A 26779-nucleotide genomic window follows, 5' to 3' on the forward strand; every position below is an offset into this window, starting at 1 on the left:
GATAGTGCCGGTTCTTGTACCCCGCTGACGACACCTCTTGAACAGCTGCTTATTAGCTAGCTTGCAGGTAGCTGGAGTAGGCTCTTGTTGACCTTTGAACCTGAAGTGGATATCACTGATGGTATAGCTAGATGTACTTGAGTGATTCAACACAATTAGAGTGGAACCTCCGTTTTTGTTTTCGTAAACTATTCCATTCCAGACACCCAAGCACATAAACAGTCCAGAGAATATCTATGAAACAATGTGAAAACAATATGAAATGAATACATTAATCTTTACCAGTATTTCTACCTGTAATAAAGACACTTTTTGGCACATGAAAGACAGTAAGGAGAAGAGAGGGAAGCGATATCTGTGACAGTTGTTCAGTAAGCCCTACTACTACTAAGGACCAGCCTGGGAGTCACTGAACAACTGTCACACATATACACACAAATAATCTGTCCTTGACGTGTCCTTCCATGCATCCTGGTGAGCTCAACCACCGTAAAGCATATTCATAAAACGCTTTGACTTCTTTGTTGAATCATGTTCATTGAAGGTCTGGCACTAAGAACTTTCTGAATCGTAGAAAAATTAAGAAACGTGAAAAAACAGGTTCCAAATTGTTTACCTATACTTGCCTCTGTATTGCTAACATTGTGTCAGTTTTAAAGCGTGGGAATTTCCAGTTCATTTGCACCTGGATGCACAAAAGCAGCACAGCATGCTAACATCCATGTGTGAATTCCTGGAGGCAGTTATTGAGCGAATTAGGGCTATATAAAATGTTTTGATTGATGAATAAGATATATTGTGCATACTGATATATCACACGTGTAGATATATTAAAAAAAAACTCAACATACTGTAGAAAGTTGCAGTCACATGTACTAAGTCAAATGTGACGTTGTCATCAGCTAGCTTGTGCTTACTGTATTTATTCATTGTTTCCTATAGTAGTCAATTGTAAAGTGTGAAGTCATAATTTGTTCCACAAGTTAGGGTTGAAAATATTTTCCATTCTACACAAGTTTGCATAATCCAGTTGGTAACCCTACTGCATGGTGGGAAACGGATGTCAGTGACTTCAGGAGCATTTTGGGGTTCAATATTATACTTAAGGACACGTTGAGGATCTTTGGGGTTCTTATGAATGTTACCTATGAAATACTGAACTAAATACAACCACCTTTACAAAACAACGTATGCAATATTATATTGACCCGCCTAATGTAGTTAGTTAGTGCAATGTACATGTAATAGCTCTATCCTCTGAGCCATAATGAGCCAAAGTGAATACACGATCATCTAAGGAGAAGCAGTCGGTCTGGTTTAAAATCTTTCTGCGGGGTTTTTGCAGAGAAACACGTAGGTCATTTCCGTTGATCCTGCTCATATTTGTGAGCCGTTCTGTTATTCTCCTAGAAACAGTACACTGCAAACATCTTTTTTGTTTACTGCTTGTTTGTGTGCCATGGTGTGGTTTGCCCCCGTGCCGTGTATGCAAATGTGAAGCAGGTCAACAAATGTTATGAATTTGCAGAGGGAAAAAAAAAAGTATCCAGTTTTTGTACTTTTAAATGGCTGGCAAGCTTTGGTTTGCTGCGTCAATGTGTATCTTCACTTTGTGATGATTTTCATGCACCCCCTCCCCTCCCAAAAAAGGAAACACGGCACTGTCTCATAAACTTGAAACTACACAAACAACATCGCATTTTTCCACCCACATGTACAAGATTCATCACGCACACACATTCTGCTCACCCCTGCTGTGGCGTTCTGCAGGCCTCGGCATTTTGATGAGCCCGGCGCTGTTTGTGAATGCAGCTAATTAGAACTCTATAGACCCGCACAGCCATGAGAGCAGCAGTTTCCAAAGGAAGGGATGAGGCCAGAAGCCCGGACATGCTGACGCTGAACCTGGTCCTCACATTGTATCTTTGGTTATTTTCACTTTGGTTATTTTCAGCAGTCAGGACTTTGGTCTAGATTTTGGGAGAGTATTTAAAAATATTTACAGTATATTCTGTTAAAAATTTACTGCATGGGTATTTGAGCTCCAAGCATACGGTTAATTTATTACATGAGCAGTATTTCTATTCCGCTAACCTCAACAAACATTTATGTTGGAGTAAAATTTAGCTTGGGTTGTAAGAAGAGTTTCTGCCTCATGTCTGTTTTTTTTTTTTGCTTTGTTTAGCTTTACACGGAATGACAAAGGGAACATATTTCATATTCTAAAAGCATATTACACCACAGCTGAATGAATAAACACATTTATTGCATTTAACAAATAACCAATTGACAGCTACCAAATATATTTTTGCTAGAATGCAGAAAGTCAAATCATAAATGTAAAGAATTTTGTGGCAGTGTCACACATTTCTGGACAGCGACACTGAAAGAAAAAACATAAAAAAACGTCATTCTGTCAAACAAATTTACCTTATCAGATTTGTTAAAGATGCATTTTTCACATTTCCAAAAATCTACAAATATTTGTTTGGATTTTTGACAGCTTAGTGGATACTAAATCCTCATATTTTTGGAAATCAATTCACCTTTAGACACAAAAGCGTAGAAACAAGAACGGTGCAAGAGTCCCACTTGACATGCTCAGCCCACGGTCATCAGCAAACGGGAAGTGGATTAACCATTTTAATTATTGGGAGATTTTGCCTAGTTGTTGTTTATTTTGGGATCATCCCTGGAAAGATAATGCACACATCAAACTCTGTGTGTGTTTCTAATCTCCTCCTGGATGAAGCCGTTCAAAGAGCAGGCTCCACTGTGCTTGTCACCAGCGCCACTTGTCTATTTCAGGTCTTGGCTGCTTTTGGTGAACCCCCCCCCCCCACTACAACACCGTTCGAACCCTTCAGATGTGTTGTTTGTTTTCCTGTCAACGGTGTTGGAAGAGGATTGAGGTGTGCGAGTGTGATAGTGTGTAAATGAGAGATTTGGGGAGATTTCACAAAATTATGCATGTGCATGTATATAGTGCATGTGTCTGTGGTTTAAATGTATTGGTACAGGAGGGAAAGATGCAGGACAGACTCATTGTGAAATACATGAACAAAGGATGAAGAGAGCAGATGAAGATAGCAAACAGTAATCGGAATGATTTTTGTTACGACATCTTGCAAACGTTCTCAACTGAACCAGTGTGGGCAATAGTAGCTCAATCCATAAGCACCTGCCTTTGGGGGTTCAAGGTTCAAATCCCACTGCAGTCCAAATTGTGGTCATTGGGAGTGTGTGTTGGAAAGTTTGCTTTTTTGTTCTTTGTTCAGTTAAATTGCACAAGAGTTAAAAGACATTTTTGAATGTATTGTGAGGCTACTAAATTTGGTTCAATGCACAGAAAATCCACAAAGAAATTATATTGACTGCATCATCAATTGAGAAAGTGCTGGAACTAAATTGTGGCTTATATCGAAGTTTCCGACACACTCAACAAAACACTGAAACTTGAATCAAGGTCATGTCTGTGTGGATGATTTTAAAATAGTCACAATATGAGTGTTAATTGTTGCTTTGGTGCCCGATGATTGACTAGCGATCAGTCCAGGGTGTACCTCGCCTTTCGTCAGTTGGGATAAACTTTAGCTTTCCCATGACTGAGCAGAATATGCAGTTTCGGTGGTGAAAGTTCCACTCGTGGAACAGATTAATTCTGTTTTTGTTTTATCTTAGGGGGAAAATTAATTTTTAAATCATCCCCCGCAGCAGTGTTTGCTTCTTCACACATCTGCAGAGAAATTTGGGCAGCCACGAATACGACCGCGTCGGCATGCTGGATTTTTGTTCCTCTAATTGGTATAGCTTATTCAGTCACAGTTTACAGCTGAGAGGAATAAAAAGGGTTCGTTTTAATAATATCTCCTCTCACGTTTGATTTGATACACTTGTACTGAAACAGATAATGCGCCTCAACGTGGTGAACAACGCCCCCACCGCCACCCTCTTGTCTCTATTCAGTCAAATCAGCCTTCGTTCCACCCGTCACTCAAACTCATCCAAGATGATGGCTTTCAAAATAGGTGGCGAGCAGAAGCCGGTTGCTCAATACCTTGCCCTCCTACATTCTCTCTCTGCCTTGGAGGCTCTTAATTTGTCTTTTTCTTGGCAAAAACTCCCAGCCATGCTCTTAATTGGGGTACGGATTAAGAATTAATAGGCGTTTTTTTAGCTATAATGGCAAATATTATGAGCTCCATTTGCTTTTCAAACGCTAATAATGACTTGCTAATAATGGCGCTGATTTCAATGTTCACGTCTGTTAATATTTGGCAGGGATTCATTTATTTATTTTTTATTTTTTTACAAACCTCAGGAGATAGACGTAGCTCTTGCTTCGGCAAGCCGACTTACTACCGAGTCGGCACTCCATATGTTTTCCCTAAAGGCACAGCTAAGACTAGTTGGGCTCGGCTAGAGTTAGAAGAGCTTATTTTTTGTTCACTTTGCTCCGTGACTCAGATCAGACTCAGTCGTCATTTTCTGGTGTCTGATCCTATTGCGTCAATCATATGTGTTTTGTTGTCTTCTGATACGCTTTGTAATAAGTCGACTAAACGTCTCGTGTCTGACAAACTGTCAGTGTTTAATTACTGGTCTTCATCAGCTTTTTATTTCTGGTGTCACAAGTGCCTATTTTAGAGTCATCTGTTGGACACCTGCAGCAGGTAATCTGTCGGATTTATACGCAAGCCCATCATTAACTGTGGAGTGATTAGGAATGAAAGACAGGCACAGAAATTGAGTGCATAGATGTCTTTACAATTTAGGGTAAATATGTCTTGTTTATGAGTAACGTACTTCACGTTTCATTTCTTCATTTTCTGGGATAGAAGTGGGTGCTGATTTTTTTTTTAAATTGTCAGATACACTCCAGCGATGTTAAGAGACCAGGTCCTCACGTTGTGACATCACAACGTGAGGAGCCATCCCCTACAAGCCAAACACACCAATTACCAATTTCTCAGAGCAGTTGTTTCTGCACTTGAGTTGATGTGCGGCTGTTCTGATTTTGGTGCATCAAATAAATTATAAAACGCTTCTACGTATCCTCTGCAATGTGCTCAAGTACTTGTCATTGCGCTTAGGTGAATCTACTGCCGAACGTTTGAGTACAGCAGAGGCGACGTTTTAGAGAACCAGGCCTCTAACTTCTAGGGCACCAATATAACTCATTATTTCATCATAAATTAGATTGTGGAAAGGTAATATATAATCATATATGTGCCTATAATTATTTGTGGAATGTTAAAAGTAGCATTATATAGCTCTTTTAATGTACCCTAAAACTTTGTAGCTAATTACTGTATGTAGATTTTTAAGGTCAGCATTCTACATTTTTGAGCTTTTGATCTACTTAACCTTTGTATCCCTTCATCGTTCACCATATGTAAAACTGCAAAACCTCAAGGCCGCATTATTTGTCCTCCTCGCTCTGCAGTCAATATGTGACGTTGCTGAGGTGTACATTTTGCACCTGTTTGATTTAACGGAAACAGCAGTGATAGAAACGTAGTCCCTGTGCCTAATCCACCCAATCCTTAGAAAATAAAGAGACAGGCAACGTCAAACAGTTTAGCTTGCAATCACAGTACTGCTCAACCAGACTGCAGCTTTCCTTCAGTTCAATGGAACATATTCTGGAAGGTGGATGTAATGTGCATGAACAATTGTACGTGCGATCTTTTCGATATTACACTGACATAAGATGAAAATGAAAGACAATGTGTATTTCAAAATACATTGAAATATTATAACCAAAACAGCTGACTCCTACTGTGTGCTCTACCTACAACTCCCTCTTTATTTTAATTAAAAAATAAATCTCTTTTATAATTGGCATTTTCCAAGTCCTTCTCAGCCAAGTATAATTTTTTCCTTGAACTCCTTGACTACCAGACTGTTGCAGAATTATACTTGTAGCAGTTTCTGTGGGCATTTTTTTTCCTTTCTAAATTTAGAAAGCACAATTTGGGGGTATTTTCTGTGCAAAACATCCTGTGATCATGTGATGTTTTTGTTTTTACTCATTTTTAGTTAACATTTCCTTCTAGCCATCAATATCAACTGTTTCTTCCTGCTCTTATTATTCTGCACTTCCTTCTTGATCTTAGATTGACCTTGTTTGCCAGTGTATGTTAGTTTAGAATTAGTTAGTTGGAACATAAGTTTATGTTCTGTGTCTAAAAGAATAATTTGAAAAAAAAAAAGACAGAACCAAAATCTAAAACGTCAAAGCAAACAAACAACAAAACATATGCTAACATTCAAAGGGCTTATTACTGTGTGGCATTCTAAATTTTGTTGCTGGGAAAAATAAGCAGAATAAAATAAAGTGAAAGAAGGAATGGAGTAGAAATCACATGCTGTCCACCACAGGGGCAGATGTACTTTGATCATTTTGATTTGCACAGATGTTGTATTTTACTCCATTTTGCACGTTCTATAAAAATACTTATAGCTTGAAATATTTCGGTTAGTGATTAGCTGGGGATCAATGCAGAGTGAACAGTTCATTTATGACTTAACGCGGACAAGCGGCATCGAAAATTGATGCTGGAAATAAAACAACCTACATTTCATTTCAAAGTCAGCCACGAAGCAAATATTCTTATTTAAGAGTGTGTGTTGCATGGAGAATCTGTTCATTGAGTGTGTTAAATGTACTAATGTGATGTACGCTGACTTGCCAGAGACACAGTGAACCTTCACACTACAGAGACTAGCAGATGAAACCATCTGGTTCAGAGTGAGAGGTGGGTTGGAGCAGGGAAGCTGCACAATGGTTTCTCCCAGCTTTTGTTTCAGTCTAAGGCTTTGGCTGCACTGGCACCAGAGTGGCAGTGCCAATTCCCTGTGTGTGTGTGTGTGGCAAAAAGGGTGAGGGGGTTGCTTGGAAAATCTCACACACGCACACATTTACTGACATACATGCACACTCACAAAGATTGTAAATTGTCTGGAACACCCCTAGTGCCATCTGGTCCTGTGATGGGCCAGACAGTGTGTGTGTATGTGTTCGCACTCACGTGTGTATGTGCATGTGGGAGTGAGAGAAAAGAAAAGGTTGCGTATATGCATATGTGTATACATTTTATGGTTTGTGTGTTGCATTATAGTTCTCATGTGGACAAAAAAGAGAAAAGAAACAACCAATATTACTATCCTGATGTTGGCCTTTTTTTTTTAAATTAAGTGAAAAATGTTTAAAAAGAAAATATTTTTGTCTATAGTTTTTTAAAGACAAGTTTGTGCTTACATCTTAGGGGTGTGTGTATGTGACAAGTTCATAATGTCCTGAAGAAAGCCAAGGTTTCCTTCCTCATAGCTTCTGAACATCTGCAAACGTGTGTGTGTGTGTGCGTGTGTGTGTGTGTGTCACAGAGAGAGACACATTGATCTTCCCGCTACATTCCATTCTTTCAAGGCTCTGAATAGCAAGAACTTCTCACTATAAACATTTGTCCCGCTTTCCCCTCTTCACTTCAACCATTACACCCTTAAAAACTCTCCCTGTGAAAAATTTGTAGTTTTGCACAATTTCTGTGTAGCCTGTTTGTGTGAATACTTATTTATAAAAAAAAAAAAATCACGTTTGGCTAATTTACCCGTTTTCAACTAGTCCAGTCTTATTGCACTTGTTTATTTTTTCTATTCTTGTTTTACAGTATAATGTATAATGTTTTGGGGCATTTTTTACGTGGTGTATTTTTTTAATGGCGATAACTTGAGGCTGAAACATTTACTTGCGAGCGCTTTTGCCTTTGGTTAAAAGCATATTTAAGAAGGCATGATTTTATTTTCGGGGGGGGGGCAATTTCTAGGCTTTCATCTCTTTTCCCACTTTTCTTGCCTGCTGTCTGTTGGATGGCCATCGTTTGGCAGCTTGGAGCCATTCGAAGAACCAATTATCCAATAAATGCAGCATAATGAAGTTGTTTCCCTGCTGCTGTGTTACTGAAAGCCAAGGATTGTAGATCTTATAGATTTACACTCGAGACGTACCAAATAATAATTCAAAAGAATATAACACCTACTTCGGAAACATGAATCAAATGTCTCCTTCACCATCTTACATTACACGGCAAAAGTGGTCGTAAAAAGCATCTCGTTTAAGGGCATCCTCAGTTGATGTATGAGTTGTTACACAGACATTAGGAAAAACAAAATCCTCAAATATCCTTTTCCTGACAAATGTTATTGTTGATGTCTGATATCTGATGCTACAATTCTATTCAAAGCAAAAACGCATCCCTTAGACCTGTTGCTTTTTTTAAATCTTAAATTTGAAATCACTTTGTCTAAAAATTTACAACTTTCAATTGACCCAAATGTCGACAGTGATGAAACACATCATTTGTTGTTATTTAAAATGTTTGGAACACTTTAGTATAAACTACAAAATATTTGAGTTGAAACTGGTCAGTCAATATAAACCACAAACCAGAATACTAAAACCAGCTGGTACGTTGTAATGTTAACCCCCCCCAACTCCCAACACACTCTGTTATGTACATACGTATGTAAAACGAAATGGCGAGTTATTAGCTTGGTTTGACGTTCAATCATGATAGGCTCTTTTGAAAAGAATTCATCGACCATTTCCAAACGGTTGCTACTATTTTTTAATATTTCAAATAATAAATAAAGATTTATGCGCACAGAAGTAAGTAAGTAAACAATATGTGCATATGTCTGACTCTGTTCTGAACATTTACACTTTTTGGTCAGATCAAGGCTGAATCACATTACACAACAAATAATCACTGGACTTCAGGACCACTTCTTCAAGCGGTCTGTATCTAAGTTCAAATGCTGTGTCCACACCTGCCCAAACAAACCACACCAAGGGGTTGCATGAACCAGAGATCAGTTCAGCCAAACTAAACAAGACAACTGGAAAACACCCTTAGATTTTGTAGCCTTAAAAGTTGGTTGGATTTTGATGTGCATATGACAGTCTGGCACATATATTTGATTGATGACAATGACAAAAAACCTTTCCTGTGTTAAAAGAATTGGCTTCTGTATTTTCATGGCATTTCTTTTCAATGTCTGGAAAGCAAAGTTGGCCTCATAAAATGTTGGTTGGAGGTCAAGAGATCAGTCACAACAAATTGGGGAGAAGTCTATTATCTACTGCCACCTACATTGTTGAGTGTAGAGCAGTTACGTCTGCTGTGTCAGCTTAATTTACATAAATGTTTTTTTGGAACTAGGCTGCAGTGTGAATGCAACACATTAATGAGCTACAGTGACTTTTTCTTCGAGAAGATACTGTATTTTTCAGATATGATTATAAAGCGCATTAAAGGAAACAAACAATACAGCATATAAGTCAAACTTTATTCAACTTCAATTTAACATCCATACATAAGGCTACCTGATTTGAAGACGCACTGATGGTTTTTGAGAAAATTTTAAGTGTGCCTTATAGTCTGCAAAATAATGGGGGGTCAGTTACTTCAGCCACCTGTTTGTATTAGGGTCCGCCTTCTGCGTGATGTAATGTGTGGAAAAATGTGTTTGAATAGTCACTGGTGATTTAGAATAGCTTGTTGTCCTGAATGAATCATTTTCGGTTTTTTGCTTTAGAAGCCGAAGTCAAAAGGTAGCAGCAATATATCTTCACTGTAGGGCACAGCTGTATTTCCAGGAAAACAGGCACCGTTTCCTCAATAAACTGTTTCCTGAATGGATGTTTAACCTGTAGAGATGGATTCTTTTGGTCTATGGCACGGGTGTCAAACTCAAGGCCCGGGGGCCAGATATGGCCCGCCACATCATTTTATGTGGCCCGCGAAGACAAATTGTGCATCAAATTTGCGTGTCAATACCAGAATTGCAAATTGTCTTCGCTTTTAATAATATCCTTTTTTTAAATGTTTGACCAGTTTTTACTCATTTGATTGAATGAATTATTTGTCAGTTTGTTTTGTAGCTTTTACTGTATATAATATGAGGTGCTCATACATTTATTCGGGTTGACAGTCATAATGGCCTTCCAAAAGAAGGTATAACTACAATGAGGCCCGTGAAAAAAATGAGTTTGACACCCCTGGTCTACGGGATAGCCCCAAGTTTTGAATTCAACACAAATGCACAAAATAAAACAACAGCAAATGATACCATATTTAGCAGGAAAGGAGAAGCCGATGATGAGTTGCCATAGAATGGCGTCAACTACTGTAGACTTAATGTCAGACTTTATTTGCCTTGAGTATCGGTGGATGGTATTGGCAGTCTCCATGAGTACCGATACCTTAAAATAAAGCTCGAAACTCACCCATCCTTTCAGAATAATGATTCAGAAATGTATGGCATGATATTTACCCACATGAGGACCGTTTTTTTCAGGTCTCTCTTTCCTTTTATAGCTATGAGAGCATCGACAAATTCTGCAAGAAATAGGCAAGGAGACTACTTTTATCACCACTGTCACTTCCGTAGATCCATAGTAGTTCCAGATATTTGAGTAAAGGTTCTGTGAAACATGCTTATTGAGAAATAGTTGTCCGGCTGGGGTCCATATTTGTCTGTGTTATTCGAGGATTCCCAAATAACTCATTGTACCTTTGTACCAAGGTTAGGGTTCCCGAGATCTAAATGACATTTTGGGGTCAAGACTCTGCAAGTAGCTGCATCCCTAAATGTCAAGGTAACGGAAGCCATTGTGGTCCGGTATTGGGGGGGGGATTATTTCGCTTGAGATAATAAGCTCTAATATTGCCTAAACGTACTGTATCATTAGCTTTTCCTTTTGCCTAAACTTATGTCAACTCATAAAATCTAAATTATGCAAGAAAGAGCTGACACAGTTAGTCATGTGGTACATTTACCAACATAGTTACCAGCATACGAGGGCGTGTATATGTCGGAGGCTGTGAGCAGCATGTGCACAGACGGTCTCATTTGGCAGCCTGTCCACAAGAATGTAACCTGAGACCTACACACACAACACACACACACACACACACACACAGGCATTCCCATAGTACCTCACTCTCTCACACACACACACAGATGTGAGCCTTTTGTCTGCCCTCGACCTTTTTTTTCCCCTCCTCCCCCTCAGTCGTTGCAGGTGTTCATCATGAGGCAATAAAACAAGTAGTGACTGTTCTCCGTCCCTACTGTGGCCCAGACTCACAAGGCTGCAGAGACCCAGCCTTGCTCCACATTTACACAGCTCTTTCTCATTTGAGGCTCTGCATGCTTGAGTGTATGATTTTCAAGTGTAAAAAGAATATGAATGGGAAAAATCTCTCCTGATCATGACCATTGAATATCTTTTATCTTTAGTCTTCAATTACTTCTAATCCAACATGTGGGTAGAAGCTTGGTAGAAAATTATGAATACATTTTTGCTGCAATTTTCAGCGACATTTTTATTCTATTACCAGGCACATATGTTCTGAATGAGTTGCTTGTTCGCCAATTTAGTTTGTTAGCTAGCAAGAACAAGAGACAGCACATGGCATGTTCAATTGCACATTTTGTCATTACAATCTGCTTGCTTTGGTGACATTGTAAGGGCAGTGAACAAGTATAGCGCTATAGCTAAAAATAAAATGAAGAAAAATTGCAGGCACATACTGACGGACTGAAGCAGTACTCATGAAGTCAGATTGTTTTTCAGTGTGTAGGGCACCTCACCTAAATAGTAGTACGGTGGGTGTAGAAATCGGAGGGTTATTCTGCAATGTGTTTGTTTTTTTCTGTTCTGAAGATAGTATGCACTAGGATGGTACCATCTGTTCTGGTAATAAATGTGGCTAGGCTGCTTGCTCCTTTTCTTACGCTTTTGGATTCATTCACGTGCACCAGAATCATCTGAAAGCTGTCAGTGATAGCGATGAGATGCATAGAATTGTGTTGTGTATGAAATAGAAAAGACTAACCCACTGCGGATAAAGTATTCTTTTTTCTAAATATACAAGGGATATATGGTTTATATTGCCTTTTCTTTATAAGCTGCTCCTGTCTGGAATATTGACAGCATTCTGAATCATCTAAAAGCTGTCAATGGGAGTAATGAGATCAAGAGAATTTTCCTGCATGGGAGATGAACTTGAATATAGCTGACATTCGAGCTTGTTTTTCCGGAGACACAAAGGTTATGAACCAGTTTTGTTTTGATCCTAAGGGAAATTTCAGATGCTATTGTCCCTCTCTCCACATCTATGTACAGGAATACGTTTTTATTTATAAGAGGCTAAAACACAGATACAAAATACAATGTTCCCATACAACTGATTAAGATGTCACATATGGATTCCTGGTTTGCCCCTTCTTGCCCACATGCCACAATATTTACATTAATTTCATATTACATATAAATGCTTTCGTAGACACCCTCCCCGCTGGACATTATATTTTTTATTATTGCACATAGCTGCTAAAGACTAGTCAAAAATTATATTCACGCTCTGAAGTGTGACTACCAGGATTAGAATGATTATTATTTTTCAATTAATTTAATCATCAATTATTATTATGTCCCAAGCTGATTTTTTTCCCTTGGTCAACCACCTGTATCACTGACACTGTGTTAATTTTAGTCCATAGTATTTTTGTTGTTAATTACTGGCAGACAAACCCAGATGTTGCTGTGATCTGGTATTCTCTCCTTGCTACGGGTCTAGAATGAGACTTTTGCAGACTCCATCCAGCTGGCTCCTTCCTGATTTTGACTCATCACATAAGCAATGGAGAGTAACCAGCTGTTTCATATAGCCATATTTATCACAAGCGTTGGAAAGCAAACTGCTGTAACCTAACCAAAAGCTCGAAAACCAAACTGAAACTCATTGTAATATTTCAGGATGCACAGTCAAGGGAGGAGATCTTCTTAAAAGCTACTTTGGCTGTCCAGCACATGTTCTGCTGTGACCATGTGCATCACAGTTAACAGTGACTAAGTTTGTGATTCATTTCTAAAGAGAAGGAATTGATTTGATTCATATTTAAATGGGAAAAACACGCTGAGAAAATCTTTATTTGCCATGTCAGGGATTTTCCCTCCAATGGGTTTCCGTCAAAGATCTTTCAGCTTTACTGCTTGTTTGGTTACTGTGAATACGTACTGTGCAGTATACGACGTTATGCTTTTTGTGCTGCTCTTTTATCCTTGGTATGTTTGTGCTTGTATGTGGTGAACTCACATGAATGCAATTATTGTTCTCCGAGGTCATTTGCTCTTTCTTGTGTGCAAGCCAAATTAAGGTTCTCTGAATAGTAACAATGTGAAATGTGAAGCAGCAAGTTCTGTTCTCTGTTAATATAATAACTTCAGTTATAGACTTTGACAGCTGTATTCACTCAGATGCACAGTTTCCATCGCTACAGAGGACGTCTCTTCAAAACAGCTAGCTAAATAACTGAAAAATGTCACCTACCCCATATCCTAAAATTTTAAACAGTACCCTCAAGTTAAAAGAGAAAAATGATGGCACATGTTAAGGTTTGTGTTGGAGTAATGTAAAAAGTTTTGAGGGGGGTGGTCCTGTCTTATGCAAATAAGTCGCAGCTCACCCCACCTTCCTCGACTGTGAGTATAGTTCAGATCCTATCATTACCGTGATGACTTGAGGATGGAGCTGGGGAGGTCGTAAGTGGTTACTTGCGCTCAAGTGGCTGCCCCGAGTCTGACGATAAAGAAGTAAGCCTCCGTAAAGGCAGTAAATCATCAACAGTATTTTCATTCGGAATTTCATCGCCAAGCATTTGAAAAGATGCGGGGGATCCATGCATGCGGCACATGCAGCAGAGAAATCGCCTTGCCCTGCATATTTTATTAATGCGCACCCTTTTTCCGATCTCTTGTTTTTTTTATTTCTTCCTTCCTCAGCCTCACTTCTTACCTCAACCGTCAAGTGATGAAATAAGACAAGCTTAATACAGACAAATAAGATTAATGTCGCAGAAAGTCAAAGACTTTCTAAAACAACAGTATTAATGTGTGCAAACTGTGTAAAGCCACATCAGATTAACTTTTAAAAAATAATGAATGAGGTGAGTGTGTGAATTGGGAATTACCCAACTGTGCCCCAACACACACACAGACACACACTTGCAGATAGAGTAGCGGAGCTTTCCTTACTGCGTGCCCTGACATGTCTTATGTGGTTTTCAAAGGGGAAGCCTTCACTTTAGTGTTTGCCAGTGTGCATGTGGGTGGGTGTTTTTTTTTTTTTAGATCAATGAACTTATGGAGTAGTTGTACACACACACACACACACACACACACACACATGCATGCACGCACGCCTGTTCTCAGTCAAGTGACGCACTCTGCCCTCCTGACATCTGGTCACTGAACTCTCTGGAGGGCTCTTTCTTGTGTGCATGTATGTGTGTGTTCAATTTAATTTTCCTGATTGATATGATTTCTTGTATTTTGTACTTCTTAGGCCACACAACTAGACATGTTCATATCAAAGTGCATACTGCAGTGGTCTCAAATGGTTTTGTTCATTGATGAATGTTTTTTTTGAAAGGTAAACATGGAGTTCTGGTTGATTGGGGAATGGCCCAACAAGGCTGCTATGTCAGCAAGTTGGTTGGTTTCACCATGTTGCCCTCAAGCTGATATGGACACAAAGGAATGTCAGTCAAATGTGACAACTTGAAATTATATGGCATTTTGACGCAGTGATGTGGATGTAATTTGTTAACACAATCCAATATTGGACTGGCCTCCATGATACGGTATTTGAGTCAGAGAGCAAGATTTATTTTCTTAAAATGAACTTCAAGATCTTTCGTTGTGTCCAGACATTCACACACTTATAAGGCAAGGGACTTTGTTTGGTACAGTAAACTAAAGTGGAAACAAGCATAACACAATAAGGTAAGAAGAACAGAAGGCTTTCAAGAAATGATGAAACATTTGTAAGTGAATTAATTGGATTGCCGGTCTTTTCAGACACACTTTATGATTCTCATCTGCAGTGGGACAGGGTGGGGAGCTTTTAGCAACACAAATTGGCCTGGTAGTAAACAAAGTGTAGCAAATTATCACTGAAGACGTTTACCTGTTTTCTTAACAAGCTACATTCTCACTCTGCTGAACAGTTTCTTCTCGGTTGATTCAATCACACAAAAGTGTCGCTGTGTTCTTTCAGCATGTCGTATGTGTCACTCCTCTGGGACCATCACGTCATATCTTTTGCCACATCAAAGTAAATTTAAAACCGTTTCTTGACCGATCGTATGTTACCATTACTTGTCGGGATAGGACAGAAAGTGACAAGGGGTGGCCTGGCCACCGCGTAGCTCCGCCCCTGTCTGTGTGGGTTTTTTTCAGAGTACACTGGCTTCCTCCCATATTCAAAAGACTTGTGTGCTAGTTTATTTGAAGTCTCTAAAATCATTCTTAGGTGTGAATATAAGTATGATTTTTTTGGGGGGATTAGTTGGGGCTCAGTTTTGTGGTCTTAGTTAAGGGTTGTGATTTGGTGCTATAGCAACAAAATTGTTAGTTATTAATTAAATATCCTCAAAATAACTTTACTGTGAAAGTTTTTCTTCTTGTAGGTTTCTCTTGGGAGAAAAAAAGACGTTTAAGTCCTTGTGAAGTCGATGCTGTTCAGCTTCAGTTGCTTTTCAAAAAGTCCTATGGGATCTTTTGCTGGTTTTAAGGGACTTGCTGCGCAAACGGGAATAACTTTTTTTTAGATCTGTCACAAGTTTCATTCTGCTGTTTACCCGTCCACACTAGAAGCATTGAAGATAGTGTGGGCAGGTGCCTGTCATAATTCTCTTGTGTGACTTTACACCAGCTGCAACCTCCTCTTCTTGAGGTGAGGACAGAAGGCTCGGCGACTGGAGGGAGACGAGGACAAAAGGAAGGAAGGCTGAAGGGAGGAGGAGCAGTAGGAAGATAAAAAAGTAAATAAAGAATGAAAGGCAAGGACTTTGGCAGTCGGAGGGAGGAACATGAAAATGGCTGACCCGTTAATAAAATTCACAAATTAAAAGAATTATCTTGAAATATTGACCTTTTCTAATCTTACTATTGACATCTTTTATCACCTCTGGTGATGGCAATGCTTTCTTTGTAATATGGCAGAATAGTGACATAACTAAGCCGAGTTCTCACATTTGCTAAATACGATGCAGTGTACATTATACACATTTTGTCACGACGACATTTTGAATTAAATAAAATAAGTTGTTGTGTATTAAGCCACATTATAAGTGGGATGTGCTAATGTCTCTCATGCTAATGGGTTGTGGTGCAGTTGCAACTCTATTCTAAACCTTCACAAGCAAAGATGACATCGCCCATAGTTTGCAGTCGCACTCTAAAAGCCTTCAAGCCAACTAAAGATTAATTTGGAGTTTGACAGCATTTTCAATGGACCGGCTATTCCATTTTTTTTTTTTGTAGGATTCTCACAAACACTAGTTTGAAGTCTGTCATGGAGGAATTTGTAACTTGAGGAGGTTTGCAGGGTTCTGTGAAGAGTGACAGGTCTGAGCGTGAATTTTGAATTAGCGTAGCCTTTGCAGTCAGCAGCAGGTAGAATTGTCTATGTTTTCTTTGCTTTAAGGGTTTTAAGACAATTTTTTAATTGGTTATTATTTCCACTGCATCATACGTGTATGTCCTTACCATACAATCATACAAAACTGATTTGTCTCAATCCTTGAACGCAATACAAGTCATGCCCTTTATGAATCTTAGGACTTTCTCCTGCAAAAAAATAAAATCAACAAGTCTTGAAAAACTGTGAGAATATCTGCAGGCGCTATCTGTGTGTGTCGCTATTTGTTGCTTTGTGTATATATATGTGTGTGTGGGTGTGTTTAGCTGTGTTGGCCTGTGTGTGTGTCAAGAGGGTTGTTTGTCAGTGACTGTCAAGTTGCATGTGCAAGTGTGTGTGCGTGTGTATTTGTGAGTGTGTGCGGGTCCCTACAACCTTGCACCCATGCAGACATGCTAACTCGTTAGCGGCTTCTCACTCCTCGCTTCCAGAAAAGGAGGTGCCATCCAGGTGGCAATATCCCACGATGAACCTCTCCCCAGTCTGTAATAACGGTCGCTGTTGGTAACAACTACGTCAGGGGATAAATTATGGACCTTTTCATTTATTTCACATAATCACTCCTAAAAATAATTTTAAAAAATGACAAACTTAAGTTACTGATCAGTGTTTACTCAAACAATTGCAATGTTGAAGTTAAAATTGCTCCAATTCTATTGTCTCAAGTAAATGAATATATTGTGTTATATAAATATATCACATGCTTAAAAGGATTTACAAAGTTAGCTCAAGACATGGTAGCTGATTTTTTTTTTTTTACTACTGCTATTTCTAATCATAATCATAATGTTTAGAACACCTAACATTTATTTATCGCTTTTCTAGCTGTCCAAAGGCACTTTACACATACAGTTGGTAGTGAGAGACACTCAGTGGGAGGAAGCTGAATCTTGTTTCGTCTTTTTTTTTTCGAGTGACTGCGTGACTGATTTCTCAGTAAATGGCTGTTAATGCTGTGATGGTTTCGGTGATCTATTATTAGCAGCTTGGGCGCAAGTTGATGGAATTCACCTGAGCCCCACTCTCACTTCCTTGTCGCCGACTAAAACCAACTAATGCGTCTGCTCTTCTTCCTGTACAGGTGCATGTGAATTAATGTGTGTGAGCATTGCTATGTATCTGCTCCATTCCAAGATTGCCTTTTGGCCTCACATTCAGAATGGCACAGTCGGAAACTTTTTTTTTTTTTGTCCAGGGGAATTCATCAGAAATACCTTGAAGTGTTTTCTTGTACAACTATTGTGACATGTAGATCCAGCAGTAGATTGTGTGCATGCAGCACAGTAGCACTGTATCAAGCACCACTGAACTGACAACTGAATTTAATGGAAAGGAAAATTTGAAGCATACTTATTTAGCTTATTTGATTCAAGTAGGGATTTGAAATAAAACATACTGTGGATAATCAGCATATGCGGGCCAAGGATAATTCGGGGGGTTTGCAAAACATTTTTTTTTTTTTTTTACAAACCTCAAAAATTCTTCTGAAAATGCTGATAAAATAAAGATTCAGTAAGTGGTCCCTACGGGGCTGGTTTGGGTGGATGTGGAAAAGTAATTCCCAGAAAAATAAGAAAATACCCAAAAGGCAATTTTCTGGGGGTGATTGGTGTCCCCGCGGCCCCCCTCTAGGTCCGCCAGTGGACTACACTGGAGACTCTCGAGGCCCAGATTCAGGCAGCCCTGCACGACACCGCAAGTGACTCACTAAATCTGACACGGCCAGTTTTTTCTTGTGAAAGCAATTTCAGGTTGCTTCTTCCATATGGGCCATTTAGGAAATTGAAATTGTGTTTACCTAAGGCTGGCTCTAAAGGGAAAAGCAGTTTGTTGTTTCGCATGATGAGTGATGATGATAATAGTGATTGTTTGGAAGTTTTGAGATAATGTAGTCACTGATGTAGGGAGTTTTATTTACAGCATATGTACGTATGTAATATATATATTTGGTTGTATGCTTGTATGTTGGTTCATGCCTCAAACACCAACTTTGTTATTAAGGCAGGTAGTTTTTATCTAAATTGTGATTGCTGAGACGGATCTGAAATTACTTTTCATAGTTTCCATGATTTTTTCTTTTGTGGAAATATCTGTGTAGGAAAAGCAAGTAGCGCTGATGTTTCAGTTGCACAAATTTTGTTTTGGATAAATGTTTATATCTTTTCTTTAGAAATTAGTCCGTTTCTTTAAGCCATGACCACCATCTGTGCTGACTGTCGGCAATCTAGTTTGAACTACTTTTTACCGGCCCTCTTCTTCACACCTGACAGGAGCAATCTTCTTCTTTTTAGTCATATTCAAACCAAATGATCCATCATTTCCACAAGGACCCCTCAAGGTTCCCAAATACTAAAAACCGCATACAGTTTTCAGCAGTTGCAAAAATGTACGTTTATGGTTCTAGACATTTGAAGAGAGCGGGATGAAAGCACGAGAGTCAAAAAATAAATAAATAAAAAGGGCTGTTTTCTATTTTCACTGGTAATTAAAAGCAGATGTCAAGGTACGAATTTCTGAGCTTGTTTAACGCAGCCCAACTGTTTGTCGATTTACTTTCTGCACTTGTTGAAAGACCATTACGCAGCCCCTCATCCAACCCTTGGACTTTCTCCAGTTTGGGAAAATGTCTCCCCTCCTCTCTTGTGCAATGATTAAGCCTTACTTATGCTTCTGTTGGCAGTATCTCAGAGCTGGCAGGTGTCTTTGAGATAGAGTTTTACAAAACCATCATATACAAAATAAAAAACTCCTTAGACTCTAAGGATTAGAGGGAAAGAAGACTTAATTGAATTGTCAAAGACAAATTTACCTAGAGACCTCTTTTTCTTGCGCTCTCTCTCTCTATCCCTCTCTCTCTCTCTCTCTCTCTCTTTCTTTCTCTCTCTCGCTCTCTTTCTCTCTCTCTCTCTCTCTCTCTCTCTCTCTCTCTCTCTTTCACTCTTCTTTCACTGTCTGCTAGTTTACCTGTTTGTCTGACTGGTGCTTAATTTGAATTAATTAATGGATTAACTGATTACTTTAGATTACTTTATGATGTTCAAAATAACCAAAACCGATATTGACGTACACATAACATGAGACAGTAATAATGTAATTACATTCATTTTGGCTAAGGGATTTGCAAGATTACTGGTTGCGTTTCTCTCAAAAAGCACGTCAAGGAAGATAATGAGCAGCTGATGTTGTGTCCCACAATGTTGATGCTTTTATGCGCCGGTGAGATGGGTTAGGCGCATCTCGGAAGGGGATCACCTTGGCTGTGCCCCCACCAAGTAAAAACCGAGAATCATCCATCCATCCATCCATCCATTTTCTGAACCGCTTAGTCCCCACGGGGGTCGCGGGCGTGCAGGAGCCTATCCCAGCCATCGACGGGCAGTAGGCGGGGGACACCCTGAACCGGTTGCCAGCCAATCGCAGGGCACACAGAGACAAACAACCATCCGCACTCGCACTCACACCTAGGGACAATTTGGAGTGCTCAATCGGCCTACCAAGCATGTTTTTGGGATGTGGGAGGAAACCGGAGTGCCCGGAGAAAACCCACGCGGGCCCGGGGAGAACATGCAAACTCCACACAGGGAGGGCCGGAGGTGGAATCGAACCCGCACCCTCCTAACTGTGAGGCGGACGTGCTACCCAGTGCGCCACCGAGCCGCCCAAAAACCGAGAATCAGATTTAACTAAATAGGGGACAGAATGCGTGAACTGTTGGCAACTGGTGTAAAAATGGTGGCATATTAAAAAAAACAGTCTTGCAATTTTGGTGGCTCATTATTATTATTATTATTTTTATTATTATCATTATTATTATTATTATTATTATTATTAGTAGTAGTAGTAGTAGTAGTAGTAGTAGTAGTAGTAGTAGTAGTAGTAGTATTTTCACTATTCAAATTTTTGGGAGTGCTCAGCAAGCCCAAAGTGAATTTGGAAGAGACACCGCACTGGAAAATGAATAACTCCATTTTGTAACCCGTCATTTTGGCACTGTTATAACAAAGTGAAGTTAATGATTAGTTGACTAATTGGACCAATCACTAGCTGGCTGTATTGTGGTTTGCCTTTTGGATGCCCTTTTGGCGTCCAGGGAATTTTCTACAACTGCTTGGGTTGAGCAAGCAATTCTTTATTCTTTTTATTATTTTTTTATTACCAGTGACTGTCTTATTTTCACACCCTTTTTTGAAACAATTGTATTTTAACAGTTTACCCAATAGGTTTCTCAATGGGACAGCTCACAATATTTTATCAAAAATCTGAATCATAACTGGAGGGTGACCAGCATTGCCTGACCTTAAATGTCACAGTGAACAAAATGCATTTGCAATTTCTGTTTCTGAACATACCCATGCAAATGATTTCTGTTTTCTCACTTGCTATCTTATTAATTGCTCTTAGGCAGTACTTTGTCTCAGTGCTTTCATGAGTATTGTTCTCTCCACTTTTAAAAGTTTGCTAACTCTGCTGCTTTTTAGTCTCCGACAATTTAGCTTTTTTTATTTCCTTTTGTTCCTCCGGTGGTAATGGTGTGTAGAGATCTAAGCCACAGTTGGCTCGGCTTCACATGAGTTTGTGTGGAGAGACGAGGGGGGTTGTCAAAGGAATCGGCTGGGCTTCTTATTCTTCCTCTACTGCAGAGAAGGGGAAAATATAGAAAGGGAAGTGCCCTGCTATAATCAATATTAATCTCTCCTTTTGGAAAGACATCTGTAGGCTATGAGTATTTAAAGAAAAAAAAACTCTGCTGATTCGAGAAAACCATGTTTGAACTTGCTAATCTTTTTTTCTCTACTTTTCCTGTCACTCCCTCCCATTCTCTCGTTCCCTCTATTACTTCACAAGCGCCTCTCTCTATTCATTTAGTGTGCCATTAGCTCTCCAAGCTGTTGTTTGTTTTGCTACTTTAATGTGCTTTTTTTCTAAACAAAAAAGCGAGAAAACAAGCATCATAAAATGGCACAAGTAAAAAAAATAAACCATAACGTGTAGGGTGTGCGTGTGTGTGTGTGTCCGTGTGTGTGTGTGTGCGTGTGTGTGTGTGTGTGTGTGTGTGTGTGTGTGTGTGTGTGTGTGTGTGAGGCCATTGGCACTAAACTTACTTGGGTCCAGATGTTCTAATTATAGAACAGCTCTGCTGCCTAATGACAGGAAACACTGGCCCCTGTGTGTGTGTGTTTGTGTGTGTGTGAGAGTGCATGTGTGTGTGTGTGTGTATCTTAAGTGTTTTTTTGTGTGTGGTTGTGCGGGATTATGTGTGCAGAGAATCAATAGGCATAGTAACACATCGAATGTGCATCAGACAGAAGCGTTTCTGATCATTAACCTTTTGAACCCTAACTTCCTCCTAAAATTCTTCTCTAACTACCTATGTTGTTTAACATAATACGTTTGCGGTCCTAAATGATTCACGTGGATTCTCTTCCAGTTTGCTAATTGAAAAACTATGTGCACAATTTGAGAGGAGTCTACATAACAACTTTTAACAACAAGACAATAAAGCTCAATTTTCATAGAAAATCACAAATTGCATTAAAAATATTTCAAGAATGTGGCTTGCATTGTGTGTATAATTTGTTATGAAATGAACAACACTGATCCCTCATGATGTACTGCATTGTTCTCCAGTTAGTTCGCACCGAGGGCCAAATTATGTAAAGGTTCTGTTTTTTTGTTTCTTCTAGATCAGTAATTTTACATGCAGAAATTATTTTTGCTTCTATTTTTAGAAGTAGTATAGTTAGTATAGTATAGTTTGTTCTAGTAGCAGATATAGCAGTAGTCTCAGGAAAAAATAAGGAAAACATTCACAGCTGTATGAAAGTCAAATATCAATTTGCTTTTTGCATCCCCTTGAGGAATATTTTGATCAACAGAATATGATCAGTTTGATCAAAGGAGAACTGCAGCAAGTGGCTCACAAGAGGAAAGAATATCCTCAGGCAAACATATCTCGTAACTTTTCTCCTCAAACTTGAATAATTTCTGCATACCAATATGTAACACTGATGCTGATTGTTAAACAGTGCACCCCTCAGCAGAAACCTTAAAAAAGAAGAAGCAGTAAACCACAAAACTAGAATCAGTGTCAAAATAGCTCAATCGCTTTCAGAATTTGACACGCATAGCTTTCGACAGCATTTATACAACCATGACGTGCACAGAGGCTAGCCGGCTGCTAGCTCCGCCATAAGTCACCAGAAGTCCGCATGACTTTGACAGCTCATATTTTTTTGTAAATATTATCTCAAATGAATAAGTCCTCCAATGAATTTGGTCCAAACAGTTACTACCCACTCCAATCCATTGCCTCTTTTAAACTGTCCGCTTTAGGAACACATTAAGTGGCTGGTCATTCACTACAATGATTTACCATCTAACTTTCTCAACAAGGAGAAGATTCTTATCTTTTCATCATAACTAAAGATATCAATCCTCCTCATCTAGAATGCAAATGAATCATGCTTGTGCAAAACCACCACTGACAAATTCAACCATAACCATTTTATAGTGTTTATAGAGCAAGTATCATAAACAAAGCGGCATTATGACTGCACACCCAAAATAACTCTCAAGTGTCAATAAAATAATGAAATAAATAGTTCGACATACATGAAAACAGAAGCAAAAAGTTTGCTTGTACTAATAATGTCTTTTGGTAGCCTGCTCTTGTATTACTTTTAAAGTTAGCCAGTAATATCACTTCCTCTTGAGTATATTTTTTTCTTCAGCAACATTATTAACACTTGTATCGCAAACACCCTTCATCTCATTTTCTTAGTTCTAGGAGCCTAGATGATATCCATACTGTATCTTGCTTATTGACAGTAAAATGAAACTCAAATAGAAAAACACAGAACACAGAAGAACAAAACGAGGTAGCCGGTAATGTTTGAGTTTGCAAAGATAAGAAGGCAAAGAATGACATTCTGAACTGAGCATTACGTCACTTCATTTGTTTGGCTATACTCACACACACTAAGAGTGGGATTGTGGGTGTCAGACAGTTTAAGCGGCTTTAAAGAAGAAGATTCAAAAACGTAATCTGGCTCTTAATTCTTACTGTCTCATCTTCCTGTGTGTTAGAGCTTGTATGTGATAACCCAAGAGAATAACGTGAATGCGGTTCAGTGAAAGTTTCACTTAAAATTCAATGAAATTCTTTCTTTTATTCCCAGCCGTGCTTTAAAAAATTCGTAGCTCACGGTTGGTGTAATGTTAGATTACAGGCGGCATGGTTAGTCGAGTTGTGAGCCTGTGACAAAGTTAGCTGGGACAGGCTCAAGCTCATCCTCAATTCTAATAAAAACAGGAGGAAAGAGGATTAGCTTTTGATTCTACACTTGGTGTTTATTCTGCATAAGTGGATCCATTGCAAAAATAAGTTTGCTGTATGCATCTTAAAAAATAACAAATTGATATGTGTTTTAAATGAAAGTGAACTGTCAAGACAGATTTCCAGCAATTTGTCGCAAGTGGCATAGTAAACAGAGAACCATTGAGATAAAATATTACTGAGGTCCTCAATTTGTGGGAGGTTTTTGTTGAAGATTTTGTGAATCTAACTTAGTTGTTTAATATTGACTATGTAATCAAATCACCTAGCTTTAACTGTGGGTTTAATTTATTTAAGTACAATTGAAAAAATACAGAATATGTGGTAAGTTGAAAATGTAACCTCAAACATTCACATTTCTTTGGGGTAATCATTCCTGAAAATCTACCTTCTCTCACAATTTGATAGCTGAAATATTAAATAGTTTATGTAAAGTATGTCATTTGAAAAGTAACAATTATCACCATGTCCGTGCAAGCCTACCAGCTACAGCTGCCAAACAAACTCACAAAGTCATTATTATACATTCCTACATGAACCTTAGTTTTTTTTCTGCAATGATGAGGAGTAAAAGCCAGAATTTGTGTTTCCTCGGTGGTAGTACACGAATTACACACACAACACACACTAGCTAACAGCATTAATAAGGGTCTGTTTTGTGTCAGGCAGGTCTTAATATGATCATTGTGTGAGACATGGAGCTGTCTGTCAGTCTAAGTTCATTAGCTGATGATAGATCACCCACAAAGTGTGTGTATGCATGTGTGTGTGTTCACACACGTGTGTTAGCCATGGCAATAGGGAGTGGGGAAAAAAATCTCCGTTTGTATTTTGCCATTTGTGTGGCCCCCTCCGTTCCCCCTCCCTTGTGCTCGCGTAATTTATAGCCCTCAATCGGAGGCCTTATCAGGTGCAGGACACATGGACGCCTTACCGCCTCCTCCTCCACATCTTTTAACTTCTGCACACTTTCTCCCACCTCTTTTGCACTCGTCCTTCTGCTTCAATCTGCTTTCCCATCCTCTCAAATTGCCCTACTGAATGCATCGCTCTCTAATTGTAAACCTCCCCATCCTCTTCAACATGGCTTCTGCTTCAAAAGCCACTAAGTCCCAACCCTCAACCCATCAAATGTCTTTTGGTCATTTGGTGATATGTATATTCGAAGGCGGCACGGTGGGGCACTGGTTAGCACGTCAGCCTTACAGTTCAGAGGGTGCGGGTTTGATTCCACCTCCGGCCCTGCCTGTGTGGAGTTTGCATGTTCTCCCCATGCCTGCGTAGGTTTTCTCCGGGCACTCCAGTTTTCGCCCACTTCTCAAAAACATGCATGCTGGGCAGATTGAGCACTCCAAATCGCCCGTAGGTGTGGGTGCGAGTGCGGATGGTTATTTGTCTCTGTGTGGCCTGCGATTGGCTGGCAACCGGTTCTGGGTGTCTCACGCCTATTGCCCAATGACGGCTGGGATAGACTCCAGCATGCCCGCGACCCCCGTGGGGACAAAGCGGTACAGAAAATAGATGGATGGATGTATATTTGATGCCAAGCTATGAACTGATTAGTGAAATTTTAACATACGTCACACTTATTTTCTGTATGTTTGTAGTGTCAGTCAATTTTATGTCATAACACAAAAGTTCGGAAGTAGATCAGAAAGAAAAATACGATGAACAAAACATAATGAAACCTAAATAATGTGTTTGTGATAAAAGAACCAGTAAAATAATTGACAATTGAAAACAAGATGAACATAGTACAACTAAGAAAAATACAAATCACAGATCAACTGGCCCATTAATTACAAAATGTATAATGCACATATATTATTATTATTTCACTTAAAAAATCATTTCGGTCTGCCCAAACAAATGAGCAATTTAGAATAAAAGACTACGGCAAGTGTGTATAATGAAAGACATTTTAGTTTCCAAGGTTAGTATTTATCTGGAAGTAGTACATTGCGGCATCATTCACTTGTGGCAGTGAATTCAAACCTGTGACCTCTCAGGCAAGGGACTGACCTTTGCAATACAGTGTGATGGCAGCAAGGATTAGTGGTCTGTGCGAGGCTTAAAGGTCCATTACATTTCATAGAGACATTAAAGGCTCTGCAATCATAATCAATAATGTTTAATGACATGGAGAAAGGAGGGATGATGATTTACTCTGATGTAGTTGATTACACTCAGTCTGTACACAAAATGTACACACATGACATGCAGTGTGCAATGTTGTTGAGTGTTTAGGATAAAAGTCATTGAGGTATATTGATTACGTGGGATTAATGTCCAGATGACTATTTGTGTGACTGGATAACAACAACCAAATGCGCCGTGGATTTTTCTTACTGTCTTCTCATTGAAAATATTGCATATTTGAGCAGTTCTTCATATCAATTAAGTGGAAAAAAAAAATTCTGTTTAACTTTGTTTTTTCTCCCCTCTTTTACTGTGCTACAGATATGGAGGAGAGAACGAGTGCAGGGTCATGGGCGAGTGGAAGTCGTTCTTCAAAGGTAAAAATAAATAAAAGAAAAACAGATTTTTATTTAATTGACTGTTGTTATTACAACACTTTATGCTTTGTTTGCCTTGTGTCACATAAGAGTGCAACCCCAAAGAACCTACCTCCATTAAAAACAAATAAAGGATTTAATGGGCAAAATAATTGCATTGTCAACCTCTTCCCCTATTTTCCTGAATCTTCACTCTTGAATTGCAAGGGATTTAGGACATTGTGTACTAGACACCTTGTGGGAATAGTTTGAGGAAGGCAATTTACTTTTCTAGCCAGATGTGCTCCATGTAGTGTACAGAGCAATGGCCATGCAAATAGGTGAATTCGGTATGGGAGAACTTCAGGTCCCTCCCTGGCCCTGACCCCCAA

General features: G+C 39.1%; 1 protein-coding gene across 6 annotated transcripts in view; it reads left to right on the forward strand.

Annotated features, from left to right (window-relative positions):
- tcf4 (transcription factor 4) overlaps positions 1–26779 on the forward strand; it is a 161507-nt gene that overhangs the window by 44702 nt on the left and 90026 nt on the right. For all 6 annotated transcript variants that reach the window (XM_088393018.1, XM_088393016.1, XM_088393019.1 and 3 more), the window contains one exon: positions 26353–26408. In XM_088393018.1, the coding sequence (XP_088249144.1) occupies positions 26353–26408 (56 nt within the window). The remainder of the gene's footprint in view (positions 1–26352; positions 26409–26779) is intronic.

The sequence above is a fragment of the Syngnathus floridae genome, chromosome 12 (assembly GCF_059516105.1).
Source record: "Syngnathus floridae isolate MCC-2025c chromosome 12, RoL_Sflo_1.0, whole genome shotgun sequence".
NCBI lineage: Eukaryota > Metazoa > Chordata > Actinopteri > Syngnathiformes > Syngnathidae > Syngnathus > Syngnathus floridae.